The 14,948-nt window shown below is 42.5% G+C and overlaps 1 protein-coding gene across 1 annotated transcript in view; it reads right to left on the bottom strand.

Annotated features, from left to right (window-relative positions):
- RFX7 (regulatory factor X, 7) overlaps window positions 1-14,483 on the bottom strand; it is a 24,796-nt gene extending 10,313 nt beyond the window's left edge. The window contains exons 1-3 of the mRNA XM_010019404.1: window positions 14,457-14,483; window positions 6,525-6,607; window positions 5,036-5,158 (exon numbers count right to left, since the gene is read on the bottom strand). Of these exons, the coding sequence (XP_010017706.1) occupies window positions 5,036-5,145 (110 nt within the window). The 5' untranslated portion in view covers window positions 5,146-5,158; window positions 6,525-6,607; window positions 14,457-14,483. The remainder of the gene's footprint in view (window positions 1-5,035; window positions 5,159-6,524; window positions 6,608-14,456) is intronic.
- Window positions 14,484-14,948: the final 465 nt, after the last annotated feature.

Genomic DNA, 14,948 nt, shown 5'->3' with positions numbered 1-14,948 from the left:
TGTGGCAGATTTACCCACCCAGTAAGCGCTTAAGGCTGCACAAAGATAAGAATGCATACAGCCTTTTGTTCAAGAGCCTTGTGGCATTTCACAAATGTTACCTGCTAAGGCCCAAAACACACACTGTCAGAGCATTTTCATTCAGACTTCCTACAGTCACAGAGTCAGCACCAGACAGCAACGACCTCCCTTCCTGTGAAAAGTCCTACCAGCAATGCACAAAACCCAATCATCTCTGAAAAGAAGAGGTGACCGTGTGGGCATCGGCCGGAGAGCAGAAAACCACATTGCCTGCTACTCTGAACAGGTACGTGCATGGGAAAACAAAGACAGACTGAGCAACATTCCTGAAACAGGTCCTTCATGCCCAGTATCATCTCTTAAAACTGGTAGCAATTAGCAATGGCATTTGCATCCAAGTAGGCCAGTCCCAATGTCTCTGCAGAAAGATGTTTCTGGAGATACTTCCACTGCATTTATTTTCTCTGTCAAAATACTAGTTACTACAGAGAAAGTATCTGCTGCTTTTGCCTTGGCGGTATGTAGGTATCCTCTACTCGGAAAGCACCACCAAAGATGTAATGATTTTGGTGATGATAACCAGCAAGATTTATGCTCTTTTTGCGTGTTTGTCCCCCCCCCCCCCCCCCCCCCAGCCGGTCACTCTGTCCCAACCGGGAGATGTTGCCTACAACCTGGAATACAGTCAGCCATTAGTCCAGTCTCTATATGGGAGATCAAGAAGGTTTTTATCCAATTTCATCTCAATGCAGGTCAGTCATGGAATCTGGATTCTATGTCCCTTTGAAGTTATTACAAAGGAATACTTCTCCTGCCTCACTGCACCCTCTTAAGGAATCAGGCATTGCTTTACGTGTGATAGATGTCTGTGCAGGTTTATTTTTCGGCCCTTGCATCTTGCCAGGCTCCAACAACTTTACTCTGAAAATTCCTAAAAGGTGGATCGTTATTGCTTACTTACGCTGATTAGAGGACCTCAAGTCTCATCTAGCATGCAAAGGAGGGCTCTCTGAATTTCTCTGCCACAGTCAGCAGTATCTTTGAAACTCCACAACGTCAGCGAAACAAAATTAAAGAAATAACCCAGCAGAACCACAGGATTAGGGACCTACCAACCTACCAACTTTAAAGTTAAAATTATTCCCTCCATAGGAGAAAATAAACAAATGAAAAAGGAAAAAAAGCTCCATTCCTCAAGTCTAGCACATCTGTTTCAAGACAACTATTTGCTAGCAGCAAAACATCCAGTTACATGGTCCCCTCATATCCCTACTGGCAGCTCCTGCAAGCTTGTGATTTCTGAGCCATTATCATGTAATTTCAGTTTTCAGACAGATCATCCCATGTGGCCCCCCCTCCTCCTGGCTCAGCCGAGAACCCTCCATGTCCATCTGTGGCCTCTCATTGACTTGACAACACGTACCAGGAGTCTCTTCCCTGAAGCTCTTTTCTCTGCTACTTGCACTCTTGGCACATCACTGAGCCCAGGAGCTGTTTTGCTTATTTGAAGGGTGGGTGGGAAACAGATGGGGGAGGGGGAAGGTCTGTGCAGAGACAGGAATGACAATGGGCACGCGGTTGCTTACATTCCTTTGTACAGAGCTCCCCATCATGATACGGAGACAAGGCCTTTCCCCCCCACCCCCAAGATCTTCAAATTATATGTGCTCAAGACATAGTTGACACTAGGAGTGCACTTGAATTACACCCCCAAAAAGCCCATGAAGGCAGTCAGGCCATGCAGCCCAGCCTACATAGCTTCCTGGGCAGAAAAAATAATGTGAATAGCAAATGATGAAGAACTTCTCGCATGAAATGAAACAAAGATCTTGGCTTATCCAATCCAGCAAAAACACTGGTCTCTAAGAATGGGTTAGAGCGAAGAACCTTAAGAGGAGGTAAGCTCTCACTAAGCAGATAAACAATCCTAGCACAGAAATAAATCCGAAAAATCAGGTAGGATGGAAACCAGATGTCTGAAAACCATTAGAGAAATTAAGTGCAGGTCAGACTCCCAAGAGCAGCAGTAGAGGTGGAGAACAGCTGCTTTAGATGGAGTTTGATTGGCTTTTAAAAGGAATACATAGGTAGTTGGTTATGACAGAGGACTGGATATACAACAGGCCCCAGCCTATTTCTATCAGGGAGTTTTACACGCAGAACACTGGTTAAGTGCTATCTAACAAGACTAGTATCTTGTGTCTTTTATTTAACAGGCATGGTATTCCTACACTACCACCCTCTTCTGAATATTCTTCTAACTTGTTGGTTAACATTCTTAACACTTAGTGCACATAATCTATGCACTGGAGTGGCCCAACAGCCAGGAAAGCAAGGATTAATGGTTTACAGACTAAAGGAAAGAGATAGGGGATGACTCAAAGACCTCATAATCCATATTAAGCATATCAAGTGAATCTTCAGGGCACCAAACTTAAACATGAATGACTTTCTTTCCTTGCGTCACTGCAGTTGAAGTAAGGTAAGAGCACTCAAGTGTTCACTGAAGGCTCAACAAATCATTTTGTGGACAAAGGGGGATTTTTATCTGCATACCTACTGCAGGACTGCGCTTAGACTCAAAATCCTAACTCCCTAAACTGGCTGAATCTACATCTGGCTGCCTCCAGAAGGGTGTTTACTAATAGGGAGAAGATACCCAAATAAAACTGACTTAGAAGAAAACACTGAAAGCATCTCATGGGAAGCAGCATCCACTCTCTGCAGGATACCTAATGTTAGGCAGCTCCTCCTGAGTTCCCATAGTATTTTCCAGACTGTCTCCCATAAGTCCCAGAAGAAGCTGGCAGAACCGTGTGTACCCACAGAAACAAAGCTTCTTACAGCCCAACATGTTCTATCAGTTCAAGCAGCTTCACAGCACCAACAAGAGAGGTGAACTAGCTCTCATCTACCTCCTTTCTGAAATTCAGCTGCAGGCTCTCAACCTTCCCAAGTGCTACTGCCTTGTATTATGATGTGGTTTTCATTTATTTTATCCCCTTCAAAAGGCAGAGGAATCCATTCACTGTAATCCAGTCAGAGATGTGAATTCACAATTAAATAGAAGAGGAAGAAAACAGAAGAGTCACTGTGTGGAATAAGCTCAACAAGAAGAGGCTACAGAAACATGGAGGAGCTGGAAACACCATCAGCACTTGCCAGTGGTGGATTTGTGTGGATTGCAAGCTTCTGTCTTCCCTCTTCATTGAAAAAAACACAACCCAAGCACATGGAAGGCGATGCAGAAGCCCAGTAGTTTTGCAAGATTTATTTTGACCAGAATTTAGAGCAGGAGTTGAGATGCTGGTGTGACGTGTCACTCTTCTGAAGCCTTGTAACTTTGATTTATAGTGCGGAGTGCATAAGCTTGCTCACTGTGAGCTCATGCAATGTCTATCTTGGTACGTAGAGGAGAGAAATGGTAAGTTGTTAGTATGACAAAAGTGAGTTTTGAGAGGTTTTAACACCCTCAGGCAAAGAAAAATGACTTATCAAAACTAACTCTCATGTATTTATGTCTGTTCCCCACCTCCCACTCCAAGACTACTTTTCCTTTGGTGTGCAAGAATAACTCATGAAAATATTCAAAGAAACTGAATATTTTAAAAACAGAACAGATGCTTTCAAAGGAGAACAGATTCCAAACATTTGATATTTTCCTGAATATTTGCTTACCACCCTTATTTTGTTAGGGGAGGAAAAAAAAATACAATACACAAATACTTGATGCAGCTACATACAAAAGCCATCCAAATTTCACACTCCACAATCTGTAGATGATGATTTTTCCGGGCATCTGCAGCTTGGCACAGCATGGAAGCCAAGCAGATTTGTTGCTGAAGCAGGCCATAAATTATTTAATAAGAAATATATTTAAGAACAACGTTCCCATCTCTCTCCCGCACAGCAGCTGCCGCTGTTGCTGTGTCTGCGCGAGCGGCTGCTGCTCGGGGATTGGCCACCCCGGCACGTCTGTGCCATTGGCTCCACTTCCAGGCTGCGTCACCACTCCAGTCAATGGCACCGGCTCAGAAATAGGTGTGTGCATGTTTATCAACCCCAGGCAAGCGAATGCCATCGTGTTTCAGCTCAGAGTAAAGAACTTGACCAGAGAGAGTTAATTAAAAGGAGGTATTCGCAGAAGGCAACCCTGCAATAACAATTACTAAGGGCTGAATCCTGTAGGCACTTAGGAGGCGAAGGGATTCAGCTCACTGCAAATTACTGTAATCGTTCGGATTATGGAAATATTCATACTAGATCATAAATCTGTTATTCATCTTCAGGCAACCGGGCTGAAGATGATTATTCTCCTCCCCCCACCACCCCTCTCCCGCCCCAGGGAATGTTCTGTAAATGAATTCAAATCCAACTTCCGTCAGACAGCTCCCTCTCCCTTGCTTCTAATCGCTTTCCCGTTACATGGTAGCTTTGAGACTTGACAACACAGACTCACAGTGGCCTTGGTTACTGGTTTCATACATATTCAGATATATAGTGCCTCTGTAGAAATCAGGTTTGCTGCAGGAAGGTCCAATATTTATGCATTATTCTGGAAAGAAAGGTGTGATGGGCTAGATCTTATGTGCAGAATAGCTACATATCCAGGAGGAACAATTCAACCTCTCAACCTAGTTAATGCAGTCATATAAGGTAGCATACGCAAATAGACCAAAAGGTACCATCAGATAGTAACTGGTGCTTTTTACCTGTGCTGCTCTGTCCACCAACCAAAACAATGTTCATACAGACATTTACTTGTTAAAAAAAGCTTGTATCTTTCTTTCAGCATATGTAATGTACAACTTGAACATCACAATCTTATCTTCACTGTCAGAAACAACGAATACAGTTTGCCTCACTGTAGCTAGAATATTCTCAGGTACGTCAGTATATAAGTCCTTGTTCTACTATATGCACTCATACATGTACACCAGTAGAGTGCCTGTAGAGCTAGTGTCATCCATGCTCACTAAAGCCATATGCACGATTCCAATTCAGGAGCACTCACTTGTATTCATCATAAACCTCCTGCTTGGGAAGGGATGTCTCGGGGTGCTCTTCCAAGGTGTTCCGTATCCACGAGAAGGCGTGCATCTGCTGGGCACGGCTGGACGACATGGAGATCTGATCGCTAGTGAAAGAAGAAGCAAGGCTGATCAAGTCTTTGCTCCATAGCTGCTCCTCAGTTACAAGACTTTATAACTGTCTGCCCACACAGGTAGGCAGAGACACCACAGACAGCGAGGGATGCTCTCTCACACACTTAACTATAAATGAGACATGGGCAGCAGATATCTCCCTCTTTCATCCACAATTTAACACACTGACTCCACACTCCAGCTCTTGACTGATACACAGCCATGAGTGGACAGTGATGGGTGAGAGTTCACCTACTTCCCCTCTTAAATTTATAGCTCCTTACTGACCACCTCTAAGCTCTGCCCACTCACTTTGCGAGCTGACCTTACCCAGCAGATGCTGAGAGTGCTTCTTGTAGGCACCTGTGGGCTGATACACATCCTACTGGCCCTCTACTCTGCTCTTGTGAGGCCTCACTTGGAGTATTGTGCACAGTTCTGGTGTCCTCAACATAAAAAGGACATGGAGCTGCTGGAGCAAGTCCAGAGGAGGCCACGAGGATGATAAGAGGACTGGAGCACCTCCCGTATGAAGACAGGCTGAGAAAGTTGGGGCTGTTCAGCCTGGAAAAGAGAAGGCTGCATGGAGACCTCAGAGCAGCCTTCCAGTATCTGAAGGGGGCCTACAAGGATGCTGGGGAGGGACTCTTCATTAGGGACTGTAGTGGTAGGACAAGGGGTAATGGCTTTAAACTTAAACAGGGGCAGTTTAGATTAGATATAAGGAAGCAGTTCTTCACAGTGAGGGTGGTGAGGCACTGGAATGGGTTGCCCAAGGAAGCTGCGAATGCTCCAACCCTGGAGGTGTTCAAGGCCAGGCTGGACAGAACCTTGAGCGACATAGTTTAGTGTGTGGTGTCCCTGCTCATGGCAGGGGGGTTGGAACTAGATGATCTTAAGGTCCTTTCCAACCCTAACTATTCTATGATTCTACAACATGTACCAGTTTTGTGATGTTGTCATCTGCAGCTTCGTTTTCTAGACCTTCCTTTAGTCAAACAAATGTTACCAGAAATACCATTAGTTCCTCTTTCCCCCACCATCACAAGTGTTGCTCTATTATCACTTCCTACATAAAAAGTGAAGGAACAATTACACTTGGGCTGCAAAACACTTTCTCCAATGACTCTTGCGTTTTAAGGAGGTTTGTACTTACAAGCTATTCATGCACTAAAGATTCCAAAGTTAAAAAAATCAAAACAGCACAACACAATCTGCAGGAAGACTCTCTAATGTTTAGTAAAGGCTGCTTCTGCTACCAAACACATCATGTGAATGGTTCCTCAGCAGATAAGTGTCACAGCAAGTAAAGTAAGTTTTGAATACTAGCTGCTCACATTGACATTCTTGCACACATACCTTTTGTCTCCATTGTTGGGACCCGAAGGCAGCTGAAGGTAGAGGTAGAGTTTCTCTAGGTCTGTAAACTTCTCAACTTCTTGCTAGATAACAAAGGTGTTGTGGTTTAAAAAAAAAACCAAAACAACAGTGGGGCAGGGGGAGAAAAGGCAAACAATAAAGTTGAGTTTGACAGCTAAAAACTGTCATCCAACAGCACAGTCCTAAATAACATCATCTTAAACAAGAACATATTTACTTATGTGGAAAAAAATGTGACTTCGAGCACTCTGGGACTAGAAATGTGATTCTCTGTTTTATTTGCACACCATCACACACTAGAAAGCACTTGTGCTCATTACAAAATTCACATGCAACAAAAGCAGAACCTGTTATTGACATTTTCCCAGGTCACTTCGTTAACCAGACATGTAATGTGTAAACTTTATCTTCTCAGAGCGCACATGAAGCAGCTCTGAGAGCGTAGCATCAAAACCAGCTATGCTGTAACAACAGGGGTATCAGACCTGATGCTGCGAATCCACTATTTACTAGTAATTAAGCATCAGAGACTTCAATGTGGCATTTTATGATCTATTTATATACATAAGTGGAGCATCTTTGTTTTCTTTGGAAATCAGAGATATTGAACACGTACTGAAGACAAGGCATTCAGTTAAGATCAATCTCAGTGATTTCAGATTCCTCCTCCAGTGGATACCAGCTGAGGATCAGACACAAGGGGGAGTTTTAGCATCAAAACCAGCTATGCTGTAACAACAGGGGTATCAGACCTGATGCTGCGAATCCACTATTTACTAGTAATTAAGCATCAGAGACTTCAATGTGGCATTTTATGATCTATTTATATACATAAGTGGAGCATCTTTGTTTTCTTTGGAAATCAGAGATATTGAACACGTACTGAAGACAAGGCATTCAGTTAAGATCAATCTCAGTGATTTCAGTGGATACCAGCTGAGGATCAGACACAAAGGGGAGTTTTACCTGGTGTATGCAAACAGTGATTGCTACATACACACTAGTTTTTGGTCATCTGAAACCAGCTACATGGACTTAGAAATACTAAGAGAATCTGTTGTGGTAATGTGCCCAGGCCTCCTCTGCAGCAGTGTGAGTAAAGCCATGCAACAAGGAGCAAATGGGTTCTCCTTCAGGAAGATGCTGCAGAAGTGGTACACCATCAGTAAAGAATCAAAGACTCACATGATCCCGTTTTAAGTCAGAATACAGCTTCTGGATTACAGTCAAAAACCAAACACTTCAACCTGGGGCTCCCTACCTACCCAGTCATGTCCAGACACAGCTCACTTCAGCTGGCACCAAACTAACAGCAGTACTAGAGAGAGCGGAGCTCCCACTTCGTCTCTGCTGGCTCTGCGGCCAACACACAGGTCCCCTCCTGACCCCAGTCTCTAGGCAAGGACCGGGACATGCTGCCGGGGAAGGATGCTGGGGGGCACAGGGCCTGCTGACCCCCACCATCTAACTGCTCCACAGAACTGGGCCACCAGCGATGCCACAGACCTTCCGAGAGCCAAGAGAAACACTTCCAGCAGCAGCCAGGTAACAGACACCGGATTTGTTGCTTTTATAAGCTGCAGCAAACCACAACATTTTGGTGGGTTTTTTCTTCCCTCTGATAAACTCCTGAAATTTGCTGACCCCAATTTCTGTGTGGCTCTACAGCAGCTTACACAGCAGTGGTGCTGAGACCACCAAACAGCCAGAAAGCTATTTCTTAACTGGGTGCAGTTTGTCAAATTCTCTTCCTGCGTAAGTCACAGAGGGCGAGTTTTCCTTTAAGCAAACCCATTATTGAAAGAGCAATGTTTTTCGAAGAAAATTAATCACTTACTTATTAAAAGATAGAAATTTAACGACTGCAAGAAAACTCGCATGTCTTCATTAGACCTCCTCTCCTTCGAGGAACTCAGCAGCTTTTTGTTTTAAGCAGCAGCTGCCAAAGCAGCACACCAAAGGACGCAGCGCAGGTGATGTTACTTTGCATGGTAAGCGCCAACCCATGTGGCAAAAACATCCCAAGCAAAACAAAAAAAACCCATTACTCTGACACTGAGGAAGAAAACAACCTCTCACCTCCAAACCTGACGTGCCAGAGTGCAACATAAAAGGTGAGGTTTTAGAAGAAACATTAAATCTTCAATCAAAATATACCGAAGCAGTCCTGATGCCCACTGCAGCTGCAGCAACTTCTGCTGTGTCCCGGCAGAAGGAAGGGCTGCAGGGAAGGGCAGTAAAAGTGCATCCCTAGAGCTGAGGCAGTGGAGGATCACAGCTTCCTCACATCCTCAGCAGAAGCAGCTGGACAGTGGTAATCTCTCTCTGCTGTCACTCAAAACTCCACTGCTCTCCATGCCTGGCCCCATGCAGCACTTTCTGCACAACTCCTCCAGCTTCCAGCAATGGCTGCAGGGAAACCCCGGGGAGAGACAAGAGCTCCTCAAAACAGGAGAGTTAACACACAGCCAGGAGTCAAGGCAGTCCACAGAGGTAATCCTACCTGGGTGATAATTAGATAACCCTAAGCTTATTAGATGAGACTGAACCTATTTAGAGAAAATCATCTTAAAACTGAAGAAGTGGCAGTGAAGAGATGGAATGTGACAGCCAGTGCAAGTAGATTCAGGAGGCATCATGTTTTGTTTAGTTTAAAAATTTGTTAAACATGTTTTCTCTAAACATTTCTAAAACTCTCAAAACTTTGTTTACAACCTCAGTAAATACAATCTCTTCTTCAACCTCAGCTGACATCCACCAGTCTCAGTGCTGAAGGTCTGGAATTCAGTAATAACTCTGTTACTGTAACTGTTCAAAGCATCAGAACTTTCTGATTTCTTAATGCAATCAGAAAAGAAAGATGAAGAACATTTCAGCTGGCCTACTGACTACTGACCAAGGAGATTCATTTACCCCGAGCTTTACTCTGTGCTAAGTTGGATGCGTATGGAAATGAATAAAAAGAAACAGAACACAAAATATACTATAAATTTTGTCCTACACCACCCCCCAATTAGGTCAATAAGTCAACAGAGTGGAAAAGAGTCAAAACATCGAAAGGAAGACTGGGATGCTGGCATCATGTTGGGCAAATTCCACTTTGCATAGCCCTTTAAAGCTTATGCTGCAGTAGTTTTAAAACCCATACAGAATGTAAAATGTCTGGGGAATCCTTATCTGCTACTTATAAGTGAAAATCTAGCTTGAGTTTTCCTGACCTTGATTGACTGGTTCTATCAAATCAGACTGTCTAATTCTCCAAAGGCTATTTATAAACCATACTTCTTGAAGCTGCATTAGAAAACTGCATAAGCATGTTAAACTGCTTGCAGGACCGAGGTGCAAAGCCATCACAAAGCACCTCTGTTACTCTTGGTCTTCATGCATTATATTTATCTCCTCTAACTGGAACCACAGCAAATAAAGCAAAAATCAGTGAAGATGAGGAGCAAGCAGTGTTCATACTTAATTTTCACAACTTCGCTTCAATTTAGCCAAAACTTGAGTGGTCTTATGTTCAGAGACAGAAAAACTAAGGTCAAAGAATTACAAACTTCAAGTCATAGCTAAGCAAAAACTTTCAGTAACATATAAAGCAGCAGTAATCTCTGATATGACAGTTACCAAATATAGATAGCTCACTATAGGAATGCACAACATATGTAGCAAACGAATTAAACCAGAGATCCATTTATATTTGCATTATTAGCAGCCAAATGAATCTGTCCTTTTGCTGCCTATGACACACACAACAAGGATCTCTTAGGAACAGATGCAACTTTCTTTTTCATTCTAACAGCCATTTTGATTGAGCTGTGAAATAAAACAGAATGGCCAGTATGCTGTGTTTGGTTTTAGCTTGGGGTTTCTTGGTTTGGGTTTTTCTTTATGAAAATAGCAGGGTTTGACATCTGGTTTCATTCTGAGAGACACTAACTAGACACTGAAACTTTTCGTAGCACAAGACAAAAATCAGTTCAACACAGAATGTGGTTAAGGATTTAATCTGTGTTAGCGGAAACATGAGTTTACTTGTGTTCCTGCTTGAACCAGAGAACCTAGAGATTTGAACGTGAGTCTTCAGAACCACAGAATATCATTTTAAGGCTTCCTGACCAGGATGGATTGGTTCTCTCTGCCTGCTGACCCACTGTGAGGTCACCAACGTCAGTGAAGTTTCATCCTAAAGTTGTCAAAAGGAATTACCTTGGGAAAACTCCAGGGAATGTGCTTTTTCTGGGTTGTTTTGAAGAAGAAAATGTTTAGTCAGGCCAAACTTTAGATAAGATAGAGGAAGAATACACTAAGGAAGAATTAGCAGAGTTACAACTTCCGTAATGAACACAGTGAAAAACAGCACTGAAATTTGAACTATTTCATATTTCCACAGGTTATTTCTGTCCTCAAGTTCTGGTGAAAAGGAGCTGAAGGCCAGGGGCACTGCTGCAAGCTTTTTGGAAGACTACTATTTTAAGAGAGCATGGAGTGATCTTAATATCTCTTTCCACATTTTGAGTATTTATAGATACCTATACTCTAATCGAAGCAAAAAAGGCTATGCCAATGGCAATGTAACTTCCACCTACTGGCAGACTGGTTCTAAAGCTTGTCATACTTCAGCAGAACAAACATCTATTATTTAACAACCAGACTAAGAATAGCTGAGCAGTCAAGCAAGCATCTCCCCACTTTGTGAATAGAGAAACAAGAAGCAGAGGTTAAATAATTTGCTCAAGGTCAGATGGTTTGTTGGAAACATGATCAAGACTGAAAATAGCTAATACTTGAAACAGAACCTCTTATTCTAAAAAGCTGCTAATAAATACTTTCGATGTGCTTTATCTGAACAGTAACAGAAACATACTTCAGGTGTTAAATATTCCAAACAAGCCCCAAAAACATGGCAGCTTTGTACTGACAGTGCCCAAGCCAAAGCTTCATCGAGTTTCTGCCCATCTCCTGGAGGGCCAAGAAGACAAGCTACCCCCTTCTCTGCTGCAGGACCAAGGCACATTGGTCCTGCTGCTGTCCACACAGTAACTGCTCCAGCTATCACCAGCTTTGGTTTTCATGGCCATCAATCCAGCACACTCTCACCAGCACTGACCTCTTTGCAGAGGACTAAGGAAAGAAACTTCAACCTTCTTGCTGAGTGATTATATGGAGCACACAATTTAAAAAAACCAAGTTCAAGAGTTCACTTAGTATGTGGCAACAAATATAACAAGCAAAGTCATAAGAGAATGTACTGCTAGACATGTTTACTACAGTTAAAAAGATGTTGTAATGAATTTTTAATGGCTGTTTACACCACAATTCTTGCTAATTATCTTTTTTGGATTGCACAGAATACAATGATTCTCTTATGATCTTCCAGAAACTGACAGTATGTCAGAAGGCAAGCGGTGCAGCCCAGCAAGTAAAAGGCAAATAACTTTGGTCTCTTGTATGAGTAATTGCAGTTCCAGTGCCCTTATAGTAGCTGTCTTCCACAGTCCTCTGCTGCTAGCTACCTCCACAATCAAAACTATTGCCATCACCTCCGTTTCTTCTTCCTGTTTCTCTTTCTTGCCATCCTGTGTTGAACTAGGCAGCCTACCTGCTGAAGAGCATTGTGTGGCTCTGCACACTGCTGCTACCAAATACAAATGGTAACAAATCTGATTTTTCCTCTGCTGCTGTTTTTCCTTTTAAGATTGCTAGCAAACTGATCTGATCAAGTTTAAATGCTCCAAGTTATCATCAGCACCTCCCAGTATAACTGAAAGCTAGTCCTAGATCTCCTTCTTAAAGTAAGGAGGGAGACAAGGGACAGACATTCTCCCCTGATGCTTCATGAGACTGATTCAAAGGCTCTGAAAAGGTCTCTATCTGAACCAGACATGTAAGAAAGTGCACTTAAAGGAAGTGTTCTGACCTGCCCACAAGCTTGGAGTCTGACTCTCTGCAGGCAGCTGGGACCCCAATCACAGGACTGCTCTGACAAACCCATACGCATTCCACCAAAGAGGCAACCTGCTCACCTACCTTCTGCAGGACAAAACTGGACAGGGCTGCAAGGAAGCTCCAAACAAGTTATTTAGAGCTATACAGTCCCAGTCTGGTAGTTTAACTTTTAGATTCTGTCTTGCAGCTCACAGTTTTCCAAAAGCATGTAAAAATGCAGAAGCCATTTTGTCAGAATTCAACTTCATTTTTACTTCCTGGAACTGTTCTGATGTTGGATTTTTCTTTTTTAAACTACCTGAACAGCATTAGATCTACCTTTGCTAACCTAGAGTGGCCTTTCCACTGTTGAGAGGACTCCTCTGAACTCATCAGCGGGACAGACAAGGAGGCATCTGGAACAGAAAATTAGACCATCAGGACACTGCTGCTCTGTTCTGAGTCAAGCAATGGAGACTGCTTTGCCTCCAGAAGCACTATGCAGAAAAAGAGCTTGTCCATCCAATGGATGAGACCTACACAAACAAATGGGCTCACACAAACTGGTAATCCTTATCTCAGTATCCTAGGTCCGCAAATCCACAGAATTTAATGCAAGCAGAATTTAATGCAAGTCCAATGTCATTCCATTTTCTCAAAACAGCTTTCCAAGAAGCAGATGACTGGTTAACCTCCTACTTACGTACTCCCTTTCCGATGCTACTTAGGAACTGCCCCACTTCCCATTTTTCACCACAGAAAAACCTGGTATTGAAAGCTTTGCAAGTGCAATTTGCCCTTTTGCCACTGAAGACTCACATAACAACAAAATCAAGATCTTACAACACCTGCTTTGTGTCCACAACTGCCAATGAGCAATAATGAGGACAAAAATGACATTTTGCATCACAGTTTTAGTTGGATGCATTCATGAATTTTTAAGTACAGGCAAAATTGGGTCCAAGTTCATTTGCAGTACAACAATACAGCTTACTTTAAACCTCTTATTACAATAAATTAAGACAAAATTTTAAGGAAAGAGAATTCAATTTCATCTGAATTAGCCTATGATAATGTGACTTTAAGGAGTATTCTTCTTTAGCGCAGCCATACAGCTGAACAGATTCTGTTTGATCGTATCCAGATGGTTGTGTATGTCATCATTTTGTCTCACCCGCTGGTACTTCTGGATGAAATGCTGAAGGTAGAAAGTCAGAATAAGCAGCCCCTTCCAGTCTTAAGATTCATGAACTCAGACTCCAATTTGCAACAAAGAAATTTGCAACAAACAAACAAAACCTCTTTACAAGACCGTGCTAGATAATCTCTAATCTAGATCCTGTTATTTTAATGCTCAAAGGAAGATGATGTTTATAAATTTCAAGGGCTTTCCTTCTTCAAGGAATTGGGTATCTCTCTGTCCTAAGTAGTACAGTAGAGCTAACAGGGCCAGAGATAGTGTGCAACTTCTGAGGTTAGCAAGACAGCTGCAAGATTTTCACACCAGGACATTAGTCTGCTAGGTTTTGTGTGAACATGCAGTTCAACCTAGTTCCTTCCTTAAAATGTAGTACTGGCCATGAATTAACTGTTTCAAGGAAACAGCAACATTATCATTGTCATTAAAGACCTAAAGAGCAATGGAACTTGAAGGCACAATTGGTGTCTTGCGTACTCTGATATGTGCAATACATATCTTACATTTAACAAAATCATGCTTACAAAAGCACTGAGTCACCTTTCTGTACCTATACTGACAGTTTTACAAGTGGCAGGCAAAAAGAGGTCAATATTTCCATGAAAAGCAAACACCAAACCCACATCGGTTTTTTTTTTGGCAATGGGAACTAATTTTGATCACATTTAATGGTAGTACCTTAAAGCACTGCTAAGGAAAGGCTTTGTAACAGCTGCCAGCCTCCAGAGCCATCTATTTTGGTCCTGCAGTTTATTAAATATTAAAAAGCATTCTGGAGTTGTACTTACCAAAATGCAGTCCACTTTAGATTGTACAGTTTTGCTAGACGCAAGGGAAGAAAGAGAGAACAGAAATCTTGAATTAATCTACACAGCAATGACAAAAACATTACATATTACAATTTCTATCACTGCACTACAGGCTTAACCTCCTGCTGTGAAATATCCTGCTAGTTCATGGAAGAATCCTCCACCGGCTATTTCTTTGTAGAAAGTCAGCCCAAACTTAACTGTTTGTTAGAAATCTTGGTAGTTCACTCACTTATATAAGAACTGGGTTTTTTTTTCAAATGAAGTATCACTGCAACTAGGAGCTATTATCCCAAGTTGCAAAGCAGCCAGTATGGATACTACTGCGTTTACTGTAAGCTCTTCCACAATTCAGATGCATTTTACTTGTTCATCTGTAAACACAGTTACCACCCCCTCTCCCCACACTTCAGTAAATCCCACCACTTCAAGGCATTTATTTCTAGCTTTCCAAAGAGCTGCTACAAAGCA

The sequence above is a fragment of the Nestor notabilis genome, unplaced genomic scaffold (assembly GCF_000696875.1).
Source record: "Nestor notabilis isolate BGI_N333 unplaced genomic scaffold, ASM69687v1 scaffold4868, whole genome shotgun sequence".
In the NCBI taxonomy this organism is placed as follows: domain Eukaryota; kingdom Metazoa; phylum Chordata; class Aves; order Psittaciformes; family Psittacidae; genus Nestor; species Nestor notabilis.
This window is presented reverse-complemented; position numbering and strand designations above follow the sequence as displayed.